The sequence below is a fragment of the Musa acuminata genome, chromosome BXJ1-4 (genome assembly GCF_036884655.1).
Source record: "Musa acuminata AAA Group cultivar baxijiao chromosome BXJ1-4, Cavendish_Baxijiao_AAA, whole genome shotgun sequence".
NCBI classification, from domain to species: Eukaryota; Viridiplantae; Streptophyta; class Magnoliopsida; order Zingiberales; family Musaceae; genus Musa; species Musa acuminata.
The window spans coordinates 31847478-31870292 of NC_088330.1; the positions used below are offsets into that span (position 1 = coordinate 31847478).

Consider the following 22815-nt stretch of genomic DNA (forward strand, 5'->3'; position numbering starts at 1 on the left):
CATTTTATGATTTTTTTTTTAATGATCAGAATTTCTGAAGGCAGGAGCTAACGGCATTTTAGCTGGTTTTATGATTACATATGGCCTTGGTTATTAATTAAGAGGTATATAACTATTGACTGTGTTAAGTATGCCAATAACATTTAAATGGGCATGATATAGCTAATTCATCCAGAAGCATCTAAATGCTCCAAAAAAAGGAAATATAGCATGAAGAAACTAAGATGACTATCCTAAATCTAACTGATCATGATATGATGCTCTATATGTTGATGCACGTTTCTGCCCTGTTGTCAGTCACTGATCTTGTCCATAATCAGAAGTCTCTATGTAGGTATCTGAGAAACATGACAATTTCTGAATTTATTATCATAATGGAAATCCTTGAGGTTTATGGGAAGTATGTGAGGAGTACTTCTCAAATTCAAGTTGTTGCTTGTATCTAGGAGCTAGAATGTTTGTTTATTGTATGTATAGTTATCAATCCTTAGAATATGTTTCTCTTCCCATCAAGGTTTGTAATTTTGTATTGGTCAGGGTTTGGACAGGTACGAAAAATATCGAGAGTTTCGAGTTTCAGAGAAGTATTGAAAATACCAGAAAAAAAAAGAAATTGCCTGGTGTAGGGCTTGTCATGTCCTGTACCAGATGGTATAGGCCCTTCCTTATAACCTGCATTTGGCATATTGGGTGGTACAAGTCCTGGACTGAGCATATCATGTAGTTTACCTTGGTCCATGTATTGATAGGTTGTTGAACCAGTAAATATTGCTCATAGCAAGGTGTGTAATTTTGTACTGTACCGGAGTTTCGAGTTCAGCTCGGTACGGTATGGTACGAGTATACCAAGCGGTACACTTTGACATACTGCTCGATATATATATATATATATATATATATATATATATATATATATATATATATATATATATATATATATATATATATGTGTGTGTGTGTGTGTGTGTGTGTGTGTGTGTGTGTGTGTGTGTGTTAAAAAAATAAAAGTTCAAAATTTAAAAAAAGGGGCGACATCGTCGAGGCAACGTCGCGTCGTTTCTTCTCCTTGCGTGGGGCGAAGAAAACCTCGAAGCCTCGACAACGTCGTCGAGGTTTCTTCTCCCCACGCTGAGGCTTCTTCTCCCCTCGCAGATTAGGAGAAGTCGCCAACGATGCCGAGGTCTCGTCACCTCAGACTAGGAGGAGGCGGCATCTCATCTACAACATCCGTCGAGGGAGGGTGGCGACGGATCGGGATCGTTAAAGGAGAGCGACATCGGATCTCTAGGTTCTCCCTTTTCTTCTCCCTCTTCTTCTTCCGCTTCTTCCTTCTCCCTCGACTAATACCGCCCGGTAGCATGCGGCGACGGTCAAAATCGACCGTCATCGACCAATTTCGGGTGGTAACGGGGCGGAAACAGCCCCAATCGATGGTACCGCCCGGTAGCGGGCGGTCCGCGTACCGGTCTGTTGGCGGACCAATATGTACCGCCGGATACGGGCGGTATCATTCGAAATTAAAAACCCTATCGGGCGGTATCATTCGAAATTAAAAACCCTAGCTCATAGCATACATTACCAATGGTATTGTGAACCTCATGTGACAACATTAATTATGTTTGTCTCTTGTTGAATATTCTAAGCTGATTAGGTTTTTTTTGCATATGTCATATTTTCTTTGAATTTGTTCTATTGTCACCTATTGTGGTTTGTTTTTGAATGACTTAAGGAAAACGCTAGTTTGCTTCTTTTAGTTGCATAGAGTGCTGATTTACAATAGTTTCTCCAGGCACTTAAGATGGTCTTGGAAAAGGAATCTTGGGTGAAAATGTCATCAGACATGCTACAAGTAATTAATTTAGCTGGTCTCGTTGGTGATGGTGCTCCCTTGATTGCTTCTTCTTTGGGTAATACATCCATGTCTATGCTTGACTCAAAGAGAACTAATGACCTTGTTGATGCTGGCAAGCAGAAGAATGGGTTTGCTTATTGGCTTCAGATGGAAAACCCATTTTCTTCAAAGCTGGCATTTGGCTGTAAGGAATCACCAAGATCTCACTTACCGCCTAATGGGTCAATGACCTCAAGTTCTGGTGATGGTCGTGTCATTTTGCATAGTGATCAAATATCTTCAAAGGGCCATCTAGATGATCACATAAATGGAAGCAGTTCGGTCATGGAAGATGAGAATGAAGACCTTCTTGCTGACTTTATTGATGAGGATAGTCAGTTGCCTAGTCGAATATCTAAGCCCACACTTGTGAGAACCAAATCCTCTGGTTGGAGTAGTGAGGAGATCTCAGCACAGACAGGGTCCTCGCTTTGTCTATTGAGGTAAGTCCTCTCTCACAGAGCAGATTGTTTATCTTAGTATTTCATAATGCAGAAATTTTACTACTTCATTCAATCAGGTTGATGGACAAGTATGCCAGGCTCATGCAGAAATTGGAAATAGTCAGCATTGATTTTTTCAAGGTAAGCTGCAACTTATATTCTCTTTATGTTACTTCTTTTAGACCTTTTTACGATGAATGTTAAATGTTTTTCTTTCTTCTCATTCAGTATGTTATTGCAGGGAATGTGCCAGTTGTTTGGGATTTTTTATCATCATATATTTGAGACATTTGGTCAACCAGAAACTAGTCAAAGTGGTAAATCTATTCCAGACTTTTCGCAAAGTGAGCAACTTATTATCTCTTTCATTTACCCAGTCTTAAGCATAATTCAGCTGGATGACATATTGTATGTAATGTATTTACTATAATATGAAAGGTTTTGTTTGCTTCTGTTATGTCCAGCTCGAGTCAAAACAGCCTTATCGAAGATTCTGCAAGATTGTGATCAGTGGATCAGAACCCAAAGCATGTCATATTCAATCTCATCTCCTATTCCAATGAGCCCAACATTTACACAGATGGAAGTAACACCTACAGCACCTCCCAGCACAATTTTTGGGCATGTGCCTAATACTTCCATTGGACTTAAGGTATTTGACATCTACTGCATATGTGCTATAAAGCATTTAAATACTGGTCAGTTCGGTAAATAAGGTACCAACCAATACTTATGGGTTCAACCAAGTACTGTTGTTAAAGCATGTAGCATTGATATTGGTTCTAAATTTTTATTCAATGGTCCTACAGTGGTACAGGTCAGTGTACCAGAACAATTCAATTTGAAAATTGTTGAGATAGTTGTACAATACTGTCTGAACAGTTCATATAAAAAATATATATCTTTTTTGAAATAAATTAGAAAGAAGAACAAGAAGTATTGAAACATTTTATTTCTATACTAAAATGTCTATCAGACACTCATGCTCCGATTTTTATTTTGGAGTAAATTTGTGGCCCATGAACCAATTTATTCTGCCATCAGTAATCTTCCTGGGTTTTTATAACATTTATCTTATGAATATGCATTTTCTCTCACTGGGTCAATTTACTGCTCTGCTTATTGCTATTTTCTCCCGTTACAGGAACGTTGTTCTGCTGTTGACACAATATCACTAGTTGCTCAAGTATTGCATAGATCAAAGGCGCATCTCCAGTCTATGTTATTGCAGCATAATGCTGCTGTAGTAGAAGAATTTTTTGTAAATATGGTAATCTTTGCTCAGTCTTTTCCCAAACGACCAGTGCGCTTAATTTCTTTCCTTTTAGTCTTCACTGTTTTTTTCCTCGAGGTTAATGATGATCAGCTTTGCCTAATTACTGCCTATGTTTTTTGTATTTATTTTATCATTTTTTATATCACCTTTTGTCGAGAAATGGCAAGGTTTAGGGTGACTTAAACTTGACTTTCTTGTGTCAGGTGGACTCTGTTCCTGATCTGACTGAGCACATTCACAGAACAACTGCACGTATGCTTCTTCATATTAATGGGTATATGCTGATAACTGTGGCTTGATCATTCTGATGGAAATATAATGCTTCCATGAAAATTCTCTTCCATGTACACTATTTTTTTCTAAACTGTACATCAAGAAATCATTAGTTCGTTGATTGTTAAAGCTCCACATATGTTAGTAGTAAGAATATGTAAGATTGCTCAATCTGATAGTCTTGACATGGAAGCTGTGAGTGGGAGGAACAAATAGGGCATGTATGAAGCCTATAAAGATGAGAACAGGCAGGATACTTTTGTACTGGCTTTGCTAACATGTGGCAAATGAGTAGTGACTTTGTAAAACAAAATGAGGTCTGCTTGTGATAGTTAATCTCATAGTTATTAAAGAAGTACTTCCTGCCACCTTCAAATATGCTCTCTTGAATAAGCAATATTACGTTGCTCCTAGATTTCATGCACTTGTTATTTATTCCTTTGTTAAATCGAAGACGGCAAATTAGGACATTTGGTTCTTGAATTGCCCTTTTTGACATTGCTAAACAAATTACCATATAACTAGGCAATTAGTATTGTTCCCTGGCAATGTTAATATTTTTTATTTCTATTGTCTTCATTAGTATCAATCACTTACTACTTTTTGCTTAATGTTCTAATTCTTGAGAGCTAAATTCTAAGTGCCATATTGCGACAATGATAATATGATATTCTTTTTAGCATTTCTTGAGAGCTTTGCAATTGCCCTACTGTAACAACTATGATCTTTTGTCGCATACACACTTTCTTTTTCCATCATCTTCACACGACCCGTAAGGAAGCTAGTAAGATATCTGGTGTGTGTTCTTATTAAAAACTTATCCTCCAATCCAAATTCATCTGCCGTGGTACCCGCATGACTTCTCATTGTGAAGTATCAGAGCATTTAGCTTCATTTCTTAAACTTCTTGGCAAGCCGTTTGTATTGTGAACTTAATGCAGTGTCGATCAAGCAGAAGATTAAAACCTTGTTGGTTATGCTAGCAAGACAGGAATAATGTTGTCACATTCTAGCTTTCTTTATTGCTATCATCCTGGGTGTATTGGTACCTGATATATATTAAAGGGCATACTATATGATAAATGTTGGAACTGTTGTAGGTGACCCACAGAGGTTATGCTGTTGAATCTTGCATTTCTGTATTCCTCTGCACTGTTATGCTCATAATGGTTATTCTTAAATATTTTGTTTACCTCTCCTGCCAAAATCTAAGCCAGGAATTTGTCACAACTTTTGAGGGTGATGTTATTTCTAGCAGTTGGTCATAAAAGTTTGTCAAATTTCAGATGGAGACGTAATTTTAGAAAAGCTTGGCCAATCATTTAAAGTTACAACAACTACAACAAAGTTGTAAGTCCCAACAATTTGGGGTCGGCAATCATTTAGAGTTCATGTTTATAAATAAAGTTGCAAATTCCCTGTTTTTTGGCCAGCCTTCTCAGTTCAACATTTAATGCATTAGTCCAATCTTCTGCCGGTCTGATGTCAATCTGTATATTCTAGAGCACTTGGTCCAACATAAATTGACAGAACTAAAAGTCACATCATTTGGGTGCCAATAAAGAGCATTTACATTTTGGTGCAACATGTGATTGACATTGCCATAAAAATCTGAGAATTATTACTTGGTCTTTATAGTTGTAATATATGCCCAAGATTCATAAGAAGATACCTTGCTTCATAAAATTAGCTCTTTCATGTCCAAAAGTGCTTGCATTTTCTTATTTTTTATTTAGTCACAGTTACAATTTTAGCATCTTAATGCTGGCCAGGTATGCAGATAAGATTGCTAATGCAAAATGGGAGGTCAAGGAGCTTGGCTTAGAGCACAATGGGTTGGTTCCATGATAATTTTCTATTTTTGGTTGCTTGTTATTGTAAATTTATTTTGGTTGTTACCTTATAGTACATGCTAAGTAGTGAGCCTATCCTTGAATGTCATTCCCGGCTTATTAAATTCAGCATAGTATTGTTCATCTTAAGCTACTTATATCCATAGCAAAAAAAACCTCTTCTTTCCTGTTGTAGATGTTCTATGCAAGTCACGTGTGTATTTACATCCTTCACAGTTTTTAAGATATTGTTCCTAATAAAAACTTGTGCATTGAGATCCAGGGTCCTGACTAAAGACAATTAAAGCATGTTCCTTGCATGCAAGGCAATTTCTTACATAATTAATTATATTGAGGTTAGTTCTAATTAAGGACTGCCTGCCAAAATAATGTTTCTGTTGTGTGATCAGTCAAATGCCCTTTCACATGCTCATTTTTATATGTGGGCATTTGAAAAGATTAGAAATCTTTTTTGCATTGCACTGAGCTGCTAGCTCAATAACTCAGTTGGAGCTGCCCTTGTTAATATGATCTTATACATGTATCCAAGTTATTATTAGAACACCTGGTCCAATATGCAAGCCCATACTTTAAGATGTTCAGAATGTAGATAGTGAAGAATTATGATTTTCCTACTCAATTCCTCAGCTGCCACATATCTTATAAATTTCTTCTGTAGTTTACTTTTCTTTTTTGGAGTAAATCTATTTGGCCTCCTTCCATCCATATCCTTAGAAGTTGCTCTCTGATGAGGCTAACCGCGTGTCAAATGCTAATTCATTCCAGGAAGCATTAGTCCACATAGAAGCCTATAGAATTTCTTTGGTACAATTGCAATGGTCCAAGTAACTTTATAACCTGAGTCGGACACTGTGGGCTTTGTTGGCATTGACTATGAGATTCCAGCTCAAATTTTAGTTAGTTCAGTTCATATATGCAAGTCCATTTTTCTGATTTCCTCAAAGTGGTACTATTTTTGGTCCATTATGCACAAACATCACTTTAAACCAAGAGCATATCCTTGGTTGTAAGTTCTCAGTAATGTTACTGAAGTGTAACCAATGATTTATTTTCTGTGGCACACCCTTTTGCCAACCGGAGGAAGCAGTGTGCATCTTGTCAACACTCTCAGCCACTCTGAACTATTTTGATCTATTTTGGCCAGCTTTGGCAATTAGTACCAATGAATTTTTGTTGGTATTGGCTAGTAGGTACCGGAATATACTGAAGCTGGCTTTTAAGGTGTGATACATATTTACCATCTGGCTTTATAAACTTGTTCTGGGTGGTATTAAAAGGATGGGTCTCAGATAATTGGTTAAGAATTACTAATTGATAAATTTTAAATTTTTTTGTGGGGATATACTTTTAGTTCACTATACAACAAAATAAGGTACACCCCTAGGGTACAAACTTATCTTTACCCTATTCTTTAATCTACATATCACAAATACTGAACTGTCTGATTTAAGACTTAGTTTTCTTGTTAGTTTTAAGCAAATTATTAGAGATGTCATGATGCTTGGTTCTTAATTTTACTTTGTTATTATTTTGATGTGAAAAATCCTTAATTGTACTTCAAAATTTTTGACCTACAATATTAACTACATGCTTGTTATTTGATAGAACATTGTGCTTTTGTTTTATGCAGAAACTAATTGGCATTTCTTGTTTGTTTCATACAATTTGTACATATGATCATTGAAGACTTTTAGGGTTGACTATATAGGAAATACCTTAAAATTACGAAAGGTTCACAGAATTTCCATAGGATACTTCTATGGATTCTCAACATGATAACAAATCTCCCCCAAGTTGGTTTCATTTTCCTATTAAAGGCAAAATTAGTCATGAGGTTGTCTTAAAAGATATAAGGTAGTTGGTTGACAGATGGACATAACCTAGATTGTTTAACAGCATGGCTGATAATTTGAAAATTTTGTCAATTATTACACATATTTCCTATTCTTTTGTTCACTTGATTTGGCTTTCTTATTTAATATTTCATGTTTGTTTTATAATGATAGGTATGTCGACTTGTTATTGGGAGAATTCAAACATTATAAAACAAGATTGATGCATGGTGGTATTTCAAAGGAGGTAATCACATTTAATAATTTTCTTAACTTTGACAGTCTGGTTACATTTTTATCTCCGAAATTTGATTAATTCCCTATGTGACTCTTTAGTTAACTGTAGCTATACTTCTGTTCTTTTCACTCTTGTGCTTCAAGTCCATACACCAATGTCTTAGTCAACCAAATTTATATTGCCTTGCAAAAGAAACTGGATGAATTTTTATCTCCCAAATACAATTAATTCCCTGTATGACTTTTTTGTTAACTGTACCTGTACTTCTATTCTTTTCACCCTTGTGCTCAAGTCCGTACACTAATGCTGTAGTCAACCAATTTATATCACCTTGCAAAAGAACCTGTTGGCTTGTAAATCCATTCTAGCATCAGTATGTTAGTGACACTTGATCAAACTTGTAAACCAACAGGAGAAAAGGGAAAGCTGTGAAGTATGCTGATAATGGAGTCTTTGTGTTATGAGATACATGAACTCATAAATCATATACAATATTATAGAATGCCAGGACTCCTTTGTAGTAGTTTTTCTTGAGCAAAATACTACAATCAATCATTCTGTTATTTATAACACATTTTCCTTTTATATGGAGATCCAATAAGATTGCTTCTCCAGGAAACTTATATTATTAGTCCAAGCAGGTACAAAAACAATGTCCGTATTGTAGTCTTTGTCATTGGTATTAATCTCATTCACAATATATCAGGTTCAAGATCTCCTTCTGGAATATGGACTTGAAAATGTTGCAGAAATACTTATTGAAGGTCTATCACGCGTAAAGAGATGCACGGATGAAGGACGGGTTTTAATGTCACTCGACCTTCAGGTTTTAATAATCTATGATGATGTTAGTTCTGGAAAAGACTTACAGGTACTTATATCCTTTACTAATTTCAGGTGTTGATTAATGGACTACAACATTTTGTCACCATAAATGTGAAGCCAAAGTTGCAGATAGTGGAAGTGTTTATCAAGGTAAAGTTTTTTCTTGTGTCATATGCAGTGTTATATCAGTTTGAAGATTTCTTAATTCCACTGTGTTGTCTGCACACTCAGTTTCATGCACCATATGGATTTTTAAAATTTGTGTCAAGATATCAAATACTCTGAAACAAATTCAATAATGTCTGTTGGAAATGTTAAGTACGAATAGCTGTAGAAAACATAATCTTTTCGAAGAAAAATATCAGTGTTTGCATTGACCATTCGTTATTACATCCCAACTTGTTGAACTGTGGTGGAATGTTAAGATAACAAGCTGCCACTACTGATGGATTTCCATCTGAGTGTTTCCTTCTTAAAACTGCTGGTGACACAAGGAAGATAAATCAACCAAAAAGGCCCCTCATGAGGAGGTCTGTAGGAGGTGGTTAATGCAAATATAAGGGATAGTGGATGCTCGGTGATCTCCCAATATATATATTTTTTCTGTTGATTATTTTCAAATCCCTTAGTTCTTGATTGTGGAAGTGAAGATGTCTTTAGCAAAATACAAGCATGTAGAAAACCTAAGGATTATATGTGAACTTGCGGGGATGTTGTTTTGATAAATGATGAGCGAAGGTAGGATAAGATGGAAACAACTATTTCTGAGAATTAATAATTTTTATGCTTCGAAGACCAAACATAAAAGGTGTTTATTAAGGCAATTGATGAAAAAATAGCTTTTTAGGTTAAAATATCTTGTGATAGAGTTCCTAAAATTTATTATGATGGAACTATATATATATATATATATATATATATATATATATATAATTTTTTTAAAATGTGTAAGAATGTAATAACTAGTATTAGAAAGAAATATATGGACTATGTCTAGTGAGTTTACTGATATTATTTATATTTACATAAACAACGGTTTTAAAGCCTTAAATTTTCACATTGACTATGAACAAACTTTTTAGTTATCATCAGTGAACTAAAGCTTAGCACATTTTGTCATACTAATATTCAACTCTTGTTACGTTGTGATACAAATTGGTCCATTTGCATGAGATAGTCCAGTCAAATTACTTGTTTTTGTGGTACCTCATCATCCTGAACTATTTGACTGAAACTTGGCACTATATTTACAACTGTTGTTTGTTTCCATGATAACAGGCCTACTATCTTCCAGAGACTGAATATGTGCATTGGGCACGTGCTCATCCGGTACGAATTGATTTTTATTATGAGTAGAATCTCAGCAAAGTGCAGTTCTCCTTGTTTAATCTCCAGCATTGTTTTAGCTTAGATTTGTGTTGAATCTGCAGGAATACAGTAAAAGTCAAATAAATGGACTGGTAAACCTTGTTGCCACTATGAAAGGTTGGAAGAGGAAGACAAGGCTGGAAGTCCTGGAAAGGATTGAAGCAGGCACATAACCGTAGGTCTACCATTTTCCTCGGCATGTAAAGTTATATTTATTTATTTTTCTTTTCTTTCATCTTGTATATGTAAGTGAGATTCTGCTGCTCCTATTGTTTGCCAGCCCGCCCTATATTTCTTTGAACCATAACCGTGTCATAACCTCATTAAACAAAGAGAAGGCACATCTAATTCCCGGCTAAACTGCTTGTGCAGAAACACCATCCTGTCGAAATTGTATTTTGGTCATTTATAAAAATAGCATATCATGTGTCAGCACCATACCATAGCATATTACACGATCGTGTCTATGTGAGCATGTATTTATCTTTTAACCGAGTTCATGATTTCCTTAAGATCTTTGTTTCTGAATAAGTTGGTCAAGGAGGAAGTCTTTTTTGAGTGTCAGGTATGCCAATGCAAGCCAAACTTATTGACATGAATACTAAATACAATCATCCTGTAGTCAACTTTGACACTTGTAACTGGATTGCATTTTTCTATGGGTTTCAACAAGAAAACAAGGAAAAGGTATAGATTTTGGGGCAATATGGAGTCAGCAAAACATATTCTATTTAGTGCAGCCAAATAAAGCGAAAAAAATACTTAAATACTTTGCATGGGCCAAGTTATCTTGTACACACAAGATAACTTGTCATTGGGATTTGTTATTGATATAGGAAGAAATATATTGATTCAAAGAAATATATTGATCCACCTTCTAATGTTATTGGGAATTCAACAGAGAAAAATCTTACTGGGTCAGAAATGGAATGGGAGGAAAAGGAATTCATGATTTTAGTAGTAAACAAAATCTTGATGCTTTAAGTATTCTGCTTGCTACATCAACTGCTTTAAGTATCCTATATCAACTGCTTGCTACAAGACCCGTTCTGTAGTTCTGGATGATCAAGCTTTACGCCTCTTGTCGCATAGACGTGACGCAGCCCTCGATGGTTCATCATCATCACAAATGAACCTCATCGTGAAAGTTGAGGCGATTCCATCATCATCAGTATTAGGATGATCATCGCATAGACGTGAAGCCGGAGCAGGTCTCTCCCTCGGCCAAGAACGACCATCCTCGTGCTTCCCATACTACTATTTGGTTTCCTGATAAGTCTCGAGTTTGAGGGAAAAATTGTTAAGAGAGCGGATATCCAGGATGATACGAACAAAAAGTTCTAGGAACCCTTTGCTTCATTTTTTTCTTTTTTTATAATATTTATTGTGAATCAGTGATGATGAGAAGGTGCCATTTACAGGTCCACTCAAAATTCCTGACTCTCATAATAATCATAAGAATGCCTAAAGCCAAAGACACCATGAACGACCACGGATACATCTTTTGATGAATCTGGAGAGCTTCCCTTCCCCTCATCGAAACCGACGGTCCCCCTTTTGTCTCCAACCCAGTTTATTACTTCTACACTATGGAATAGGCACGAACCACCTCAACGATGGGTGCATGGCACAAAGGGCACTTGCCTCCGCCTTGAGCCAACTCGTTCGCGCATCCTGAGCAGGTGCACATGTGCCCACATCTGTATAGAACAAAAACAATCGAAGAATTCTCCATTTAATAATGCACTGTTGTAGGTGAAGTATGAGGAAACTATTACCTGTAAAGAAGAGAGTCGATTTGATTATCGCAACAGACACAACAAATCCCTTTTCTCACGTTACTCCATTTTATTCCATCTTCTGATGATTCTCTGACTTCCCCTGCCGCATTAGAAGTAGGATTAAGCAAATCTAAAAACAATTTTTATACAGAAAAATGTGTTTCCAAAGCAATGAGAAGGCCAGCAAAACATCTTCAGCAACAATATAGTCCAATTCCAACCAAAAAAATCATGTTTTTGACGGGTTTATGGTCGTATTCCCACATACATGAAGCACAAAAGAAAAGATGCACTCTTAGAACAGCAAGGATGTGTTATTTGCAAAGCAGAAATTAAACAGAAGAATTTTATTTTGAACCAAGCCATAGTGTAAAAAAGGTGAAACAATAATTCTCCTTGTGCTCACCACACAGCTGCGTAAGCAAAGGCCATAGTGATTCGGTAAAGGAAACTCACTAAAAGTAGGATAGAGCTTTATGACTCTGCTTGCTTTTGTGACCATATGTAACTGATGGCAGAATTGCACAACACACCATAAGAATTAGACAAGAAGACAAAATTTAAATAGAGAACATGAAATAAATGGCACCTTCTCAAGGAGAGAAAATTTCACAAGCAGACAATTTAAATACAGGAACATGTAGGAGAATAATAATTATAAACAAATAAGATATTTATGTTGATATTTGGAAGTTTAGTTCGCAATAAGCCTTAAGATTTATAAAAGGGCCAACCCTTTTAAATTGTTCCATTTTCATTATTTGAATAAATTAGTCTGATAAGTATCTGACAGAAACACAAACATCATACTGCAGCTAACTTAAGTAATGCCAAATAGTGAAACACTGGATCTTATTCTATGGAGACTGCAGCTAAAACCCAAGGAGTACAAATAAGAAAGAGAAATAAAGGGACTAAAGAACATGAAAGTTTAAATAGTTTATCAATAAACTTAATCACATACTTACCAAGAAAACCTATGTTCTTCAAATTGATCACTTTGAATTCAACTAGTGCTTATAAGAAAAGGTTAAAACTACAGTGTTGACAAACCCTTTCAATTAAACCAACATGGCTTCCCAGCATTCAGGTTTGCTTCCTAGAACCAAAACTGTGTGTCATAATAATGCTTAAAATTATGACTAGTATTTCGTGAATTTTAATATTTATGCATATATTTCAAAATTCATGGGTTTTATTCAAAACCCATGCACGACAATATCATCCTGCAACCATGATATAGACTTGAACATGTACTGCTTATGATGATAGTACCAGAGAAGATAAAAGAACTGAATCAATCTTCTATGAGCAATATAGAAAAAAGATGTAGGACGTCTCTGTCACTAAAATGAAGCTACTGACCATGTTCTCCAACTGAACGATTTAAAGCTGCTGAAACCTCTTGTCTAACCGCACGCTGCAACTCTAGCTGCATATCTAAGCATGCCTCCAACATCCGTTGCATATGACACATCACTTGCTGAAGCTTAGCCATGTCAGCCCTTAAATCATTAACAATATCCCATTCCTGCATCAACAAAACCATATCAGTATCAAACTAGATAATCTCAAGTTTATGAAACACATCCAATAAATACAATCAAAATAGTGTAGCCAATCACACATCCTGTATTCACGAAGAAAGGAAAAACATATATAGGTTACAAAAAGCTTGAGGTTAACTAAAATCTTCATTAACACAAACTTTCCGACACAACTTAACAAATCAGACGATAAAAGAAGATAAGCTCACAATATCGGTGCGACGGATGTGCTGCCGACTCCAACTGTTATGCAATTCTGAATGCCATAGTGGCAGCGGAGGTGGTGTCGGTGGCGTTGGTGGAGTATGTAGAGGCCTGGTAACAGAATCTTGTTGGCTCTGAATCAAATCATCTCTTTGCTGCCTCTGGTCTTCCTCTGGTGAAACATGGTCAGGCATAGCACTTTGCATGTCCCACTGAAATGCATCACGCCCCTGCCTTTGAATATAGGACTGTACTAGTTGGTCGAGACTTTCACGAAACCCACTGTGAAGAAGATTAGATACACTTCGCCTGCAGTGCAAGTATGAAACAACTCAGCAAGATGATGACCCAACATAATTTCACCTCTTACAATTTAGCCAACTACACTATCAGCTAATACCTGCTCAAGAGTTCCTGAAGTTCCATGCTATACACATTGTCATCATCTGATGAAATGACTCCGTTTCTTATAACACGAAAAGAATGCTGATCATTTAAAGAGTCTGATGGTCCATCTTGCCAGTTTGCTTCAGTCGCTTGAGAATTATCGCTATGCCAATGTTGATGTGCTTCCAGAAGAAGGGTACCTTGTCTATCTTCATCTTCAGGGGTTTCATGAAGCCACTCCTGGTCTACATTTTCATGCCAGTTCCTGTCAGGTTCTTCTACAGGGCCATCATGTTGTACACTCAATCCGACTTCAATAGGCTGTTGCCAATCCCCTTGCCCATGTTCTGCATCATCCTCCGGCCAATTATCATCCTGAATTGCATATTCTCTCCCGCCCATATCACTGCTCTGCATGTTGCTTTCCATCTGAACTGTAGTATCAACTTCTGCTGTCTGATGTATATCAATATCATCATCGCTTGCTTGAAATTGATCATAGGTCACATCGGAAACCTCCAATGCATTTGTGACAGAGATATCATTTCCAGATATATTGACGCTATCACCATCAGCAGATTGGCTGCTTGCTTGATCAGTGACAATACTGCTCTCTTGAGAGCGAAATCCTTCCCTAGAAACAGAAATTTGATATATCAACTTCAATTAACCCTATTGATCATTTGGAGATATAGATGAAACCATACCTGAAGCCAGATACAGTTTGACGCTGCCTTAGCTGACCTAATTCTCTAGCTGCAACGGAATGCTGTTGTCCATCCTCAACAGACCTGCCATTTCTCAAGAATCTACCTCGGAGTACAGACTGGAACATGGTTATCATTTAGTGCCCAACAAAGTGAGAAAGCAAAATATAACTACTAGGAATCAATCTAATAAAAAGGTAAAATTTCAACCTCCAAGGATTTCAAGCATATGAAACGAGTTTACCAATATCAAAGGTATTTCCACTAGAATGCATATATCAGTACAATGTTCTGGTGTATTCTCAAAAACTCTTTTTTTTCATTCTCATAAGAATGGGCATATGCTGATTTTCAAAGCTGAATCTGACTTCATTTATAATTTCATAAAGTGGTGGTCCTTATAACTTAAAGACATACCAACAAACTATAGTATTCACATGCAAATCCCATAAAATAGACGTTTTGCATAACATCAGCAAAGTTATCTAAGCCTTCGAGAAATTACTAATCAATGTATACACAAAGCAGACGGCCTTAACTACCTGAAGGGCTAAAGCAAACCTTCATATCAAATTAATTAAAACCTCAACCTTTCTTCTCATATGTCTGTCCAAGCAATTCTTGTTAAACATAAACACAAGTTGTTTAAAAGAACATTAAAATATCTCATTTAAATTCCAAGTTTTTACTAGAAGAGAAAAGTGCACCTTTCAGCAGTTCTGTAGAAGAATATATCTAATGTCTAGAGGATATCTTGTTTCAATTTTAAGTTTTTTTAAAAAGACAATATCAGTTCTCTTGTCGACAGCATAAAAAGTTGAGTAATCAAACACTACCATACAAAAGATCTCAGCATAATGCTTCTAACAACCATAGAACAAGTCTGAGATCGAGGCTGACATTTGCCGAAACCTGAAAATTCTGGTTTGCTGACATGCAGCAAAACCAAGGATCAGAATTAAATTTCTTCAGAACATAACATAAGACCAAGAACATTTTAGGCATGAGCAATTCTTACTGCACTTCTTCATTTTCACAAAAGCAACTCTCGACGCTATACATGGACTGGGTGGCAAATCCCAATGTCTATAAATGCTCTAGTTTTTGCACAGGTAAGATTTTTTTGAAATAAATTACCTGGATTTTGTTATCATATAGCCATACGGAAATTATTCTGGCCAATCTTGCATTGTTAATTAAAAGCTGATATTCAAAATAAAGTATATATTTCATGTCTTAGGTTCTGTGCCAAGAATACATGCCAAATGACATGGATCCACATGAAATCTGTACCAAGACAGCAAGTGCTAGCATATTATGGAGTCCAAACCTACGACCATTTTTGGCGTGCTACATGCCTCGAGGGACTGAACCGACACAAACCAGATCTCAAGTCTATGCTTACAAGTCACATATAGTTCTTCATAAGCCATTTTAAGCTATTTTGTTGTTGAAGCATGCTTTGATGTTGTCACTTCTCTTGCTCATTGACAAGCGCTAACAGTCCTTGAATCGTCCCTTATTGTTAATTACTACTTCACTTTCATTAAATTTCACCAAGAATCTTGGATCTACCTAGTGAGATCTGGCAAAATGAAGCCAGTTTTGAAAAGCTTTGCCTCCTTTCATTTCCTAGAAGGTGCTACCACTAACTCCAAATTCATGGAAGTAGAAATGTTAAATACAATACGAACTCTCAAGTACTAATTGCAGCTAGTTCCAAACTTTCCCTCTTAGTCTTGAGTAACAACAGAAGTATTACATTCCACAAATTCCATTCTAAAATTAACTATGTCATGAATATTACAAAAAAAAAAAAAAAAACAAAGAGTGTCATGGCAATTCTCAACTATTTTTGCCCTATGAATAATCAACTATTTTCTATGACATAGATCAACAAAATTATGTGTACAAGTCTTGGCAGTTGGGTAGAATCTACAATCAGCAATAGGTTTTTGTGATAGATTTCAAAGCCTGTTAGTTTGTCCTAGTAACAAGATTTAAGAACATGGACAAGAAAAAGGTATAAGTGGCTCAGAAAGTTTGTAAGATGCACCAAAATGGCAAAAGTTTTTCAGATAGTTCTTGAGGCCCAGCGCACATCTAGCAATATTACCTCAAGAAAGCTTTTCCTTCTTTTCTATCCACAAAAAGACCATGTTTCATCACAACAAAGTAAACTGAACAAAACAGTTCCTTTTTTTTTGTGGCTAAAATCAGGTCCTTGTAGGGATCAAACTGTCCAAACACCTGAGGCACTAGGACGATCTTACCCTTAAACAAAATTTACCTAATCTTAGACTATAATTTTACTTTTCTTTACCAAATTATTAAACCTCAAAGTAAATCCCTGTGAATACATAGAACCCTCGATTATGAAAATAAAGAACTCTTACATAAAAAATCTTCACTTAAAATAATCTTAGCACAATTAGAACAAAGAGATGGAACAGAAATAGAGATTAAAATCAGGTATCAACGTGGTTAGTCAGAAGATCATACCTACAGTAGAATCTATTAGAGTATGAAGGTTACTTCTCGTTCATATACACCACTGTGACCAGCAAAAGATTGACAACAGTTGATTCTGAAGGGAATCAGATTAATATAACAGGAAGCACACATACAAAATTAATATGGCCCATTGATATAAATAAATCCATTACTCAGGCAGTACACATAGCCGAGAATAACAAGGGCGACATATAGAAGGAATGCTTGGAAAAAACAGTATGTTTATTCAATGAAAGCAAATGGACATAATGTTAAGTCACGTAGTTTAAATATCAATTTTATAGCTTATGATCAAATTGTAAATCCTCTGACCTGTATGCGTATGCGGTGCCCAAAATGCGAAACAGGCCGGTGCTGTGACAAGTCCTGAAGCTCCCTTTCCCGCTCCCTGACATTTCTCATGATCAGATCAAGGCGAGCCTGCCTTCCCCGGAGCCTCAGCAAGTTCCTCTGAGTGCATTCTGGTCGACGATCTTCACGATTTGTGATGACACCATCCCTCGCCTGCTCCTCCCTCCTGCTAGCCCGAACATCTCTCTGCTGACTCACAGTTTGCATCCACTCCCTGACCAGCCTCACCCTCTCGCGCTCTCTCTCACCAAGCCATTCACTCCTTGAGCTACCACTCCCCCGCAATACTTGTGCAGTGTCTGCCATTGCTATCTCTGTCATCCACCCGCTCACAATTTGCGTCACCCTCTCCCTCTCCATCTCACGATCCCCACCATCTCCAATATCAGGAGACTGTTCTCTACTTGATCCCCGCTCCTCAGCATCCTCGACTTCCACACCCTGCCTTCTCAGGCCCGACGGCTCATCGGGCCATTCAGAATCCTCATTGTCATTGCTCTCACTGGTTACCTCCGAGGTATCCCTCGGCACCACAGAAACCTGGGTTTCCGGCGCAGTACGGTGGTTACTGGAGGCGTCGATCCTAGAAGAGGAATCTCTCCTACGATCCCTAGCGGCCGACTCGTCCTCGAGCTCGCGCCACCTCTGGAGAACGGAAGAAGCCCGGGCGGCCACGGGGCGCTCGACCGACGACTGCGCCCGCCGCGACTCGCGGAGGAAGGACGCGTCGAGCATGGACACAGCGTGGAGCCGCGCAAGCGCCATCAGCTCGGACTCCCGGTTCCTCCTCTCAATCGTGGTGATCATCTCCTCCGCCTGCCGAGCCGCCCACCGGCTCAGGATCCGGGAGTGGCGGCGAGCGGCGGCCGAGGTCTCGGCGAGGTCATCCCCCTCGAGGTCCGACCGCCGGCGGCGGCGGGCGAGCTGGTCGGCGCCCTCGCCAGCGCCAGCCTCGTCCGCCTCCTCACCGACGCACCCATCCCCGCGCCCGCCGCGCCGCAGCAGCTCCTCCACGCTCCGCCGGAACTCCCGGTCGGCCTCCTTGTGCCGAAAATCCGCCATTCGTCCCTCCACCCTACGCGCCCCAATCACGCACCACGGGGACCTCCATAGACACCCCAAATCCACATCACACGAAAAAGCTCTACGGATCCATCAACGTCGACGAGAAGAAGAACTTCACGGAATGGTGGCCAAATCGGAAGGGATCGCGATCCATTTATAGGGGGATAAGCGGTTAAACAAACGATCTTGATTCTTTTATTTTAGGATTCTTACGGGGGCGAGCCAAAGGGCGAAGGGGCGGAACCGCCGATCCCAAGAAGAGGAGGAACAGGCGAACGGCAAAAGGCAGCGAAGCGCCGATTACCATAAACATTAATAATAATAATAATAATAGAAAACATTCGCATAAGTCCACGTCATAAGAGGGATGGCCGGGTGGATTTTGTCTCTTTCTTCCATTGCCCTCCGCTTCTTCCTTTTCGTGGGGATGGCGAAAGAGGAGGAGAAATCAAAAGGCAGGTCGTACAGTGGCGATCGGACGGCGCGTGATCTGTCGATGACGTTCATGATGCCAATGATTGGGGCGTGGGGGGGCGAAGATCCACCCTTGTTTGGGTCATAGGTCGGTGATCGGGTTGATGCGGAACCCTGTGATGATGATCAGAAGGCTAAGATCTGAACTTGAATCATAGACGGGGATGATTGAATCCCCAATTAGCAGTGGTGAACTATGACGGGCGATTTATTGGAATAATTTCAATTTTCATTTTTATAAATTTTAACAAAATTGTCTCATTATTCTTTAGAAAATAAAATAAGGGACAAAAAAAGTATAAATTATGATTTTTATCGTTAAATCACCCAATTGTGATCGATTTATATGGTGTATGTGTAATATCACCGCAAAATTAAATAGATAATTGCGGACTTGATGATTAGGATTTAGGGATTTCACTACATTTGACGTCAGATATCGGATTATTTTCCCTTTGTGCATTGGATTCCAAGTCAAGAACCACTCCAGCACTTGAATTATCGAAGCAACTCGCCAGAATTGGAAGACTGCAGGTCCAAGAAACTCCATCAAACCCCGAGGAAGGGTTGAACTATGTAGGAATGACTGACTGCAACTGCTCAACGCTGGAGAAAGAAACGCTGAGTTAAGACACCACAACTGCAGCGCCTGAAAACTAAACACCACCAATAAGCTCTTACAGTATTCCAGTGCAATGATACAGTCGAGCTCTGAGCCTCTGAATCCCAGCACTCGTAGGGTTTGATTGGTAGAGAAACTCGACACGTCGTGTTATTTCTTACATCTACTACATCAAACAGCACAGTCAACTTAGGACTTCCTTTTGTTCCAAATGCATGCACTTATCTACCTGCGAGTGTTCGATCGAGTCCTCTTCAGTCCGATGCATTTACCTGTTAAGGTGGGCACCTGTCACATGTGACCTGTGATCATTCGACGGAAGGAAAAAGGAGACGCCTCGACTGACTCTACAAGCAGCCAAACCCTGGCGGAGGACCTTAGCGGCTTCTTCCCACTTGGACATTCCTAACTCTGCACCAATTACCCAACACCATTTTTGTCTCTGCCATGGCTTTTTACGAGCAGTGGAGCTGAACATTCTCACATCAGGTGGCAGCATAGCCACATGGTGGTGGTCAAGTTTCGTACCCCACCTGCTCTCCGATCTCCACAGACATGGTTTCCAAGGTTGATGAGACCCACTTTTAGCCCATGAGCTTTGTGCTTCTTCTTCCTATATAGTATATACTTTTTATCGAGAGCATCAAAGCCAAAAATAATGACTCAAAACACATATATTCCATCGCAGAGAACCTGCACCCAGGAAGACAAAAAGAGAAGAAAGGAAAGAATGGACCATGGCTTCATATAATATATATATATATAGCAAATCGAAGGAAACATGCAAATGACACGCGCATGCTTACTGACAATCTCCAATGGTTTGTATGGAAAGATTTTAGGTTCTAAAGTCCTGCAATATTCATAATATTTTGCTAGGATAAATATGAAATGATGTATGTTACATATCTGCATGGTGTACCTGCAATACGTACCTACATATCTTCCACCGTCTCCCTTAAATATACGTCCCGTACTTGCACCAAAGGTGGCGGCGCAGAATGCATGGAGATATAATGACTGCGAGTGAAACATCAGTGGTTACTTTACATAAGAAAGGGAAAGAGAAGTAGAAAGAGAAGGGATGATGTGACGTGCCTCTGCAATCCGTCATTCTCCTCTGCTTCGCCTGCATGCAAAGTGTTCCCCTGCGACCCATCACCCTCTCAACTTTTAGCAAAGCTCCTCTGCTCTAGGAGCCAAAAATAGTCTCACGCATGATTCCTTGCTTCCTTGTGGCTACCCCACGGAGAAGGAATCAGTCAGTCTAGGCGGCCAGTCCTTTCAACTTTATACATGCATTTCCCCTGGCGGTGTAGGGTCGCCTGCTTTTGGGACTAGAGACTGTAATTGGCTCAAATATCTTTTCTTTTCTTTTCTTTTTTTTTGCCTTTTTTTCACTACATTATAAGATGATCAAATCCGATCCCAATATCATAAGGTATCCAAAGTCCTCAGAAAATTTAACGTAGCATATATCCTTTGCATATGTTCTTTTAATCATCATATATCTAAAAAATTAATAAGTGAATATTTTAAATTAAGAAAAATATATATTATAGAATATCTAAACACTCCTTATTCTAATCGGCAAATGAAATATCGAGTCTAAATTCTAACGTCGTTGATGTGAATATAAGAACACTAACTTTGAAGGGCTACATTGATAATAATAATAATAATAATAATATTATTATTATTATTATTATTATTATTATTAAGTATGATAGCAATGTCCAAGATCTATGCAGAGATAAAATATTATAGTCATGATCCTCTCAATTAGCATAGTTTGCATAGATTAGAACGGCCCTCATCCTCTCATCATCTTCCAAGTTATCGATTAGGGAAAACTCGAGTTCCGAAGTTGGATCTACCTCGTCGACGGTGCCCTCCTCTCTACGAAAGAAGGCCGAAATAAAAGGAAACTAAGAGAAAAAGAAATCCAAACCTCGATTAGTTCATTACTCTTAAAGATTTGATGTTCGGTAGATATATTATTATTAATTTAAAATTAAATATTTTGATCAATGATTTAAGTTCATCAAATCGGAATCACGACAAGTGATATAGAGTCTAGAAAAAAATTATCAGTCGATGAATTTCCTTAAGTGAAGAAATTTATAATACTTCAATTAGTCACATATCTAATAATATATTATTATTATTAATTTTAACTTAAATATTTTAATTAATAATTTAGATTCAACAAAATTAATAAGTAAATTAACTCATGTATATTACTAGGAACTCAAATGCATTCACTCACAAACCTCACCTGTCCGTCTCCTAAAAGACATGGAAGAACATGCTGCCTTGCCATTAGGTTTATCGTCTAAAGATGATGATTTATCTCCCTCTTAGGGAACCTAAAACAATCTAACGATAAGCTCTGAGTTCCTCCGGTGGGAAATCAAACCCCGTGCTGGATAGTTGAGCAAGAAAAAAAGCTAGGCGATCACTTTTACTGGTTCCATGCATGCTGTACCCCTCCCACCCTTCACATTTCTACGAGTTGAGCAATGCCTCATTTCCCGAGGAGACAAATATGGGTTGGAATGCGTGTCGCGCCCACATCGTCGGAGGCTCTCGAAGTGAGTGAAACGAAGGGAACAAGCCAACTCTTTTTCTAAGCCATGGAGGAGGGGGGTGTCTTCTCTTCCTGGTCCTGGATCCTGGATCCAAGGATGACGAGGGGACCGGCATCCTGGGAATGGCAGATATCCATTTCTGGTAAATATATGGCAGGGGTGAGTGTGGTCTTTGACTTCTTCGACTTGGGAGCTCTCCCCATGTTGAAGATGGTGTGTGGATCTCCGTAGGAAAGTGTGGGAATCGGGCAGTGTGGCTAAGTGAGCTTGATTTCTCTGATCTTGGGGCGGGAGCTTAACTTCGACGACTTGACATGGACCGGAGCATCTCTTACTGCTCCTGTTTTTTATCTTGAAACTGATCTTTCACTCGCTAATTCTCCGAGCAAGAGATTGATCCAACTTCTTTTTCTATACGAGGAAATATCTCTGTTGAGGAATTTTTTTTTTCTAATTTATATAAATAGGAGAGGGAACATGTTAATGTATTTAAATATTTTAATTTCTTTAATAAAGTTTCTTCAATAATTATTCTTATCTTTTATTATTTTCTTCAGAGCAGTGAGAAAAACA

General features: G+C 38.2%; 2 protein-coding genes across 9 annotated transcripts in view; one reads left to right on the forward strand and one right to left on the reverse strand.

The window, feature by feature from the left end:
* Positions 1–10437, forward strand: part of LOC135653075 (uncharacterized) — a 46783-nt gene extending 36346 nt beyond the window's left edge. For 6 of the 8 annotated variants that reach the window (XM_065174536.1, XM_065174563.1, XM_065174543.1 and 3 more), the window contains exons 14-25: positions 1790–2334; positions 2412–2475; positions 2576–2678; positions 2799–2986; positions 3479–3604; positions 3814–3884; positions 5656–5718; positions 7743–7815; positions 8513–8632; positions 8704–8781; positions 9910–9960; positions 10062–10437. In XM_065174536.1, the coding sequence (XP_065030608.1) occupies positions 1790–2334; positions 2412–2475; positions 2576–2678; positions 2799–2986; positions 3479–3604; positions 3814–3884; positions 5656–5718; positions 7743–7815; positions 8513–8632; positions 8704–8781; positions 9910–9960; positions 10062–10172 (1593 nt within the window). In that variant the 3' untranslated portion in view covers positions 10173–10437. Of the gene's footprint in view, positions 1–1789; positions 2335–2411; positions 2476–2575; positions 2679–2798; positions 2987–3478; positions 3605–3813; positions 3885–5655; positions 5719–7742; positions 7816–8512; positions 8633–8703; positions 8782–9909; positions 9961–10061 lie in introns of those variants that run through there. The other 2 variants (XM_065174555.1, XR_010502303.1) reach the window with 2 other exon arrangements.
* Positions 10438–11337: 900 nt separating this feature from the next.
* On the reverse strand, positions 11338–18822 carry LOC135653095 (uncharacterized). The gene is made up of 7 exons (XM_065174583.1): positions 17452–18822; positions 14626–14744; positions 13932–14552; positions 13537–13840; positions 13146–13311; positions 11778–11880; positions 11338–11699 (listed from the first exon to the last, which is right to left on the reverse strand). Exons 1-7 carry the CDS (start codon positions 18550–18552, stop codon positions 11582–11584), a joined length of 2532 nt encoding a protein of 843 aa, XP_065030655.1. The 5' UTR covers positions 18553–18822; the 3' UTR covers positions 11338–11581.
* Positions 18823–22815: the final 3993 nt, after the last annotated feature.